This window comes from Sardina pilchardus, chromosome 16 (assembly GCF_963854185.1).
Source record: "Sardina pilchardus chromosome 16, fSarPil1.1, whole genome shotgun sequence".
In the NCBI taxonomy this organism is placed as follows: Eukaryota; Metazoa; Chordata; class Actinopteri; order Clupeiformes; family Clupeidae; genus Sardina; species Sardina pilchardus.
Window position 1 is genome coordinate 25552779 of NC_085009.1, and position 7500 is coordinate 25560278.

Here is a 7500-nt window from a genome sequence, read left to right on the forward strand (position 1 = left end):
ACACACACACACACACACACACACACACACACACACACACACACACACACACACACACACACACACACACACACACACACCCCTCTATTAATGATATCCACTCTTATAGACTATTATATTATGATGTTTATCATGTGTATATATAGAATTCGTTACGGTTTAACACGAGGTCTTTGATGTTCTGATACAGAACAGAAGGGAACACTCAGTGGGTGTGTAATGGTTCTCCTTCTCCCTTATTAAACACCCCTTGCCCCCCCCCCCCTCCCTCAGTATTGCCAGTTCAATCAGTTTGGTGCGGTGCATAGCCTGCTAATGGGGAGCACACTACATAATCCTATAGACATAATTCTTTGTTTCAAAGTTTGCATTAAGAAAAATACAAATCTGTTTCTAGGGAGGTTCTCTGCCATATTTGTACATTTGTGTTTTTCTACAACTTCTCCTTACTTCTTTACAGTGTCTCCAGGTCATTCAGTTCAGTGTGGTACATTTTCTAATAATGAAGAATAGTGAAACGACACACCACATCAACTTAGACAATTCCAAAAAAGTTCGAATTAAGAAATACAAATGTTCTGGGGAGGTTCTCTGTCATATATATATTTTTAATCTATCACACACACTTAAATCTCGCCTTTCAGTCCACAAACACACACATTAGATTTACAGGATTACCACACACCTTGTTTACCTACAAACTGTTTACTCACACCTTGTTTACAAAACGTTCTGTGTCCCCCCCCCCCCCTCCTCCTCCTCAGGCTCCTACCCCAACCCGCAGCCCGACCTGCACCAGTCCTGCCGCCACCCGGTGCGCACCTGGGGCAACGGCAGCTTCGGCGCGCACCTGCGCAACATGACGCTGGCCAACGGGCGTCTGCGCGTGCCCCTGGACGGCCGCTACTACCTGTACGCCCAGGTGTACTTCCGCTACCCGTCGCCCAGCTCCGAGGCGGACCAGTCGGGCGCCAGCCACCAGCTGGTGCAGTGCATCTACAAGAAGACCAACTACCTGCGGCCCATCCAGCTGCTGAAGGGCGTGGGCACCAAGTGCTGGGCGCCAGACGCCGAGTACGCGCTGCACTCCGTCTACCAGGGCGGCCTGTTCGAGCTGCGCGCCGGCGACGAGGTCTTCGTCTCCGTCTCGTCGCCCACCATGGTCAACGCCGAGGAGTCGGCCAGCTACTTCGGCCTGTTCCGACTGGACCTGTGAGAGAGAGGGAGGGAGGGAGAGAGAGAGACGGAGAGAGAGAAAGAGAGAAGGAAGGATGGATGGATGGATGGATGGAGGGTGATGAGAGGAAGGAAGAGAAGAAGAAACAGAGGGAGAGAGAGAGAGAGAGAGAGAGAGAGAGAAGGAAAGGGAACGCGCAACTGTGAGAAAGCACGGGGACTGCCATGCTAAAAGACTACGTTACCCATGAGGCATCTGTGCCGTGTGCTGTGCAGAGGAGAGGAGTGGTGTGGCGTGGATGGGGCCTTTGCTGAGACATGCCTTAAAGTGGTTGTGGTGGTTGACGTGAGGAAGGAATTTTAACCCTGTTTTTTTTTTTTTTTTAATTCTCCAGTTTTTATGAGCCTGGACTCGATCTCCCATCCACATGAAAGACAGAGGAATGAATGTATTTTTCTAAGCCAAATCAATGGATTTTGCAATGCGTAACAAAATGGATGACCAAAGCCTGTGTATTTTTATTATTATTATTATTATTGTTATTATTATTGTTGTTGTTGTTGTTATTTTTGTTGTTATTGTTGTTTCATGTTTTCAATGTAGCTTGCAAGCCAGTAGGGTTTGTTTTGAATGGAACAACCGGAGAGCACATCGCAATGCTTTCTGGACGCGAGTGGAAACTGGACAATTCACATGGCAAGAACTCTGCATCTGATTGGTGCTTCATCATCACAGATGTGTGTGTATTCTCGAGAGAAAGGTGCTTGCGTGTGTGTGGGACGTGAGAGAGAGAGAGCCCTCGGAGGCAGAGGACCGGTGAACTCTGAGAGATGTCGTTCTGGATAACTTTCAAAACGAGCAAGCAGGAATCTACCCACTCCTGTCCAACCTGAGAGGCATCCTGCTCAAGACAAGCTCATCCGTCATGCGAACACACACACACACACAGATTTGTTACCACCTTAGGGTCATACACCGCTGAAGATCCGGTACTCACACCTCTGGCAACACACACACACACACACACACACGCACACGCACACGCACACGCACACACAGACACACACAGACACACACAGACACACACAGACACACACACACACACACACACACACACACACAGACACACACACACACAATGAGTTATGTTGTCTCACAGACACACATCACTACCTACCTTCCCACTTCAAACACACACACAAAACCCACACACCCACACCCGGAGAACCACACAAAGAGAAAAGCAAAGATAAACACTTGCATTATACCGTATACACACACATCTGAGTGCAATTTGGATGATTCGGTGCCAGTCGAGTGGACGATATAGTGAATGCATGTTTTATAACAGACAAAACATGTTAATTAATGCACAGACGGTATTTAGGGGGTTCCCGCCAAAGGCTTGTGTGCACACATGAATGCACACCAGGGCTCTTCCTCCTGCCAAGAAACACCTCTAATCTCACGAATCAAGCACACACACACACACACACATTATAGAGAAACACTAAAACATACACACACACACTTATGGTCCTGTTTACATTAGGGCTCTGTTGCTGATCAAAGGTGCACATGCCCATGGAAGACAAATTGCACACACACACACACACACACACACACACACTCACACACACTCAACCTGGGTGATGTATACAGTATGCACTGTATACACAAACGTCCACATACAAAGCCCAGCACTCGGCCCACAAAAGAACAAAGACACATTAGTTAAACTCCACACTTTCACACACGGAGTATGCGCCTCACAATAGAAGTGGCAGACTAAGACAAACATGCACAACCTTACACACACACACACACACACACACAGCCAGCCTCTATTGTGTGTTCCTCTAACTAGCAGGACTCCTAGAGGTTCACCGTGGGTGGAATGTGACTCTCAGCCTCCCATGCTTTTTGACCGGAGGAAAGGTTACGCAAACACACACACACACACACACACACACACATTCTCTCTCTCTCTCTGTTGAAATGTCAAGGCCCAGGCTGCCTCCCGCACCACTGACTTCCTCCGTTTTAAGAGACGGCAACTCGATACGCCGTGCCCATGCCATGCCATACAAATTCCTTTCCAAATAGATACATGAAATTAAAAACAACAAACACCACCGGAGACTTTAAGCCTCTCGGTTCAGTCGAGCTCCTCATCGGTGGGCGGTTCAGTAACCTGTGTGTACATGATGTAAGTTAAAATTCAGCATCCTATGTATTGTTTATGTTGTATTTCTGTGTTTCGATTTAATGGGTGAGTGTTAATAACCAACCATTTTCTAAATCACGAAGGTGCATTTGTTTGTGTGTGTGTGTGTGTGTGTGTCTGTGTGTGTGAGAGAGAGAGAGGTTTTTTTGTTTGTTCTCTATATGCTTTGTTCCTTGATGTGGTCGTTGTATATTGTTAATGGGTTGGCGCACTGGACTCCACTTTGGTTTCTTGGGGAGGGGAGAGGGAGAGAGAATCCACTGTTTTAACGGTACCTGATCGAGGGAGCCTGTATATAGTATGAATTGAGAAACAAAGCATGGAGTCTGAGCACTTTTTTGTACTTTTTAAATTGTTTTTTTTATTTTTGTTTGTTTGTTTTTTTTCTTCTGCGCTTCACACGTCACCTTTTTTTTGCGTCAGATATGATTCACGTTTTAATCAGGGTGCAAATATCAAGATCAGGCACAATCAAGACAAAGATGGACATGGAATATTTTGGACAGACCTACGTGACTTGGTGTGCTCCTCTTGGCAATAAAGTTCATCCCTCGAGCAAATTGGGCCAATCCCCTGGGTTTCTCCGGCTATGTGTAGCTTGTTCCAAAACAAGCCAGCTATGCCGCAAGGCACTGAGGGGTCATGCATTTAAAATTGGCCGTATTTTCTTTGTCAATGTCCAAAGACCTTCTCCGGTGAGGTCTGTTATGCCAGAATCATCAATAATCAACATGGCCGACCCCCCCAACCCTCCCTAGACGCGATCCTTTTATCACACATCCTCTCTCCATCTCCCCTGAACCATCAGGTCAAACCTTGCATGGTTGGTGTGTGTGTGTGTGTGTGTGTGTGTGTGTGAGAGTGTGTGTGTGTGTGTGTGTGTGTGTGTTAGTCTATACCTACAGCGTAGGGGGGGGTCAAAGAGGCACATTTGGGGAACGGAACATTCCATAAGATTCCTTTGGATTTACAGAGACCCCTCGGGGGCTTGCTCTGTCGTATACCCACATATTGCACACGTGAATGTGGGGGGGTGAGGTAAGGGGGACCAGAAAAACAGAGCAAGAAAATAATCACCATGCTAATCAATCAAGACTGACCTGATTGTTTTTTGTAAAAAAAAAGAAAAAAAAGTGAATGTGTCTTTTCTTTTTATGATGGAATGAATCACTCAAATATGAGCTGAAACGAACATGTATTTGAAAAAGAAAAAGACAGTGTCGTTTTTCCATGTTCTCTCTTTTTTGTTCTTGAAACTACACGGGGGGTTGAACTGCAGAACTGTAGCCTACCGTGAACACAACTCGCAGGGGACTCGTTGCCGTGTCGACACGCGAGGTACAAAAAGCCCATTGTTTCCCCTTCCGGAGTGGGGGAGGAGGGGGGTCTCACTTTCTCCCCCCCCCCCCTTCTCCAAATAAAACCTTTAATAACATTCTCTGCAAAACACTACATCCTTTTTAGCATATTTTTTTTTCATTGACCTGTATCATGCACTGTTTTATGTCTTTTTTGTTCTCGTTTTAATGCATAATTTTCCTTGTTAAGAATGTATACGTGTCTCCTTGTTGTTGGAAGTATCAGTCACCCAATCACTCGATTTTCTAAGGAAAGAAAGAATGTGTTTTTCTGTGCCTTTTTCCTCTCTCTTTTTTTGTCAATAAAAAACTGAAGTGCTTTATCTCTGCGTGGAAGTCCTTGTGTGAGTGACTCCCTCCAGAGTCTAGACATGTCGCCCCAACATTCTTCATACATCCACATCTGGTTGAAATCCATCATGTCCCCCCCAACCCCCCCAACCACCTCTACCCCCACCAAGCTGTGGGGGTGAGCTCGAGTCAACCCCTCCCGACATCCCACACCAAACCACCACCCCTCTAACCTCCACCACCACACGCCAATCATCCAGTACCACCCAGACAGGCCGATGCTGAGTCAAAGTCTGGAGAGGATATCCGAGGGATCACACAGACACAGACACACACACACACACAGACACACACACAGACACAGACACACACACACACACACACACACACACACACACACACACACAGACACACACACACACACAATCACAGCAGAGCTGAAAACACTCACAAATACATACATGCCAACTGCGCAGCTGAAAACACATCCATACACAATTTATATACAATACAACCCAATGGTTGGCCACCATGCTGACCTCTTAAGTACACACCATGGGGTAGACACACAACTCAGCAACAACTACTATTTCACTTCTAAGTCACACATCAATCCTTCCGACGAACACTCACACACACACACAAAACCAACAGCCTAGAGTCGAGCACAAACACACACAGCCTAGAGTCGAGAGAGCACACACACACACACACACACACACACACACACACACACACACACACACACACACACACACACACACACACACACACACACACACACACACACACACTGTCCAGTCAACTCAGCTCAACCACCCACTCCTTACACACACCCACACGCCATCTGACACAAGACGTAAGGCACTTCCACAAATCCCAAGGGCCATTACTCAGACACCGGCAGGCATTCCCCCATCTTTAAAATGTGTTCTTGCTTCTCAAGAGAGACGGAGGAGCGAGGGTTCCGGAATGATTCAGAACACTCAGAAATAATGTCTTCTACTCATCCTTGGCAACGCGAAGGACACTGAAAACTACCCAACAACCTCCGTCTCTTGAGCCACTCTGGCATTTGTGTGGTCTGAATTAGAAAAAGGGAGGGAGGGAGGGAGGGAAAGGGGATTAACGCTAATTGTGGTAGACAGCGTCCATAAAAGGTCAAAGGGGCCAAAGATTGCGTTCTGCGTTCCTTCCCTGTGGTTCTGTCCATGTTCGACGCCAAGCCAGAATCCTGACCGCCGCATAAGAACTGTCAATCAGGCATCCTCCCTTCCATGTGCCACGTTAGATAAAAAACGCTCATAAAAAAGTGACCTTAATGATTTGCGAGGGAGGCGTTTTTTTTTTTTTTTAGCCAGGCCGAGACCCTTAACAGAGAGACGCACAGGCATCTGTCAACACTTGGGGACTGTGTACGCAACATAAACATGCCATTCCGGAAGAAAAATAAGCCTTGCATAAGTGCAAGCTGTGTTGAGATCCACACTTAGCAAAGACTTTTAACATCGATCGTGCGCACTCACTCACAAACACCCCAACAGTCTGTTCTTCATCGGGAATGACAACGTAGAAAACAAATCAATTTGCAACTGTAATAACGACCTCTCTCAACCACAGGAAGAAGGCCTCGAGATAGGCGTCGACTCTGTAACGACTCCGGCCCACCGCCGGGCCGACACGGATCCCGTTCCGGAGCCGTCCGCTAACTGCGGGATTCCTTGAGGTTTGGGATGCAGATGCAGCCTCGGGGCAGTCCATGCTACCAGACGCAAAGTATGTCAGCGATTCCCATTTAATTACCGTCTTTATAAAAAGACTCCTTTAGAATGCCGTCTGCACTAACGACCAAATTGGCCTTGGCAATCCGGGGAATTCTTTTGGCGAAAGGGGGATTGATTAACGGACATGTGTTCTGGCCACCGGAATTTTGATCGGATCTCTTATCTTTCCAGGACATGTGCAGCGGAGTCTGACTGTGTTGTTAGGAGTCCACCCATTCCCCGTGCGCACACCCAAATCTTGGCACAAAAAACAGTTTTACACACAAAACTTTTGACATAAAAAACGGTTTACATATACACAAACACAAAAACAATTTCCACCGTTTCCACAGTAAAATACTCTGAAACTTGACATTTTTAAATGCATGATTTATTACTTTGTTTTAACTGATTGGAGCACTGTCCCTTCAAATACTCAGTGACAAAAATACTATCATTTCAATCATCAGTTTCAGACATGTATGACAAGAGTCTCAACATAAGACCCTTTACTTGATAATTTAACATTTAATACATCCGACAAACACAAAACATTTGCACGACATAAGAAAGAAACCGAAGAGCCAGTTCCATGGAGTGTTTTTTCAAGAAAAAAACGAGAAAGAAAAAAAGACAGACAACACTTGCATTGATCTCAAACATCATTCCTGCACAGCACACAAC

At 46.3% G+C, this 7500-nt stretch overlaps 1 protein-coding gene across 2 annotated transcripts in view; it reads left to right on the forward strand.

Annotated features, from left to right (window-relative positions):
• The window catches only part of tnfsf10l (TNF superfamily member 10, like), a 31879-nt gene extending 26794 nt beyond the window's left edge, over window positions 1–5085 (forward strand). For both annotated transcript variants that reach the window (XM_062517090.1, XM_062517091.1), the window contains exon 5: window positions 765–5085. In XM_062517090.1, coding sequence (XP_062373074.1) covers window positions 765–1216 — 452 coding nt within the window. In that variant the 3' untranslated portion in view covers window positions 1217–5085. The remainder of the gene's footprint in view (window positions 1–764) is intronic.
• The last annotated feature ends 2415 nt before the right edge of the window (window positions 5086–7500 follow it).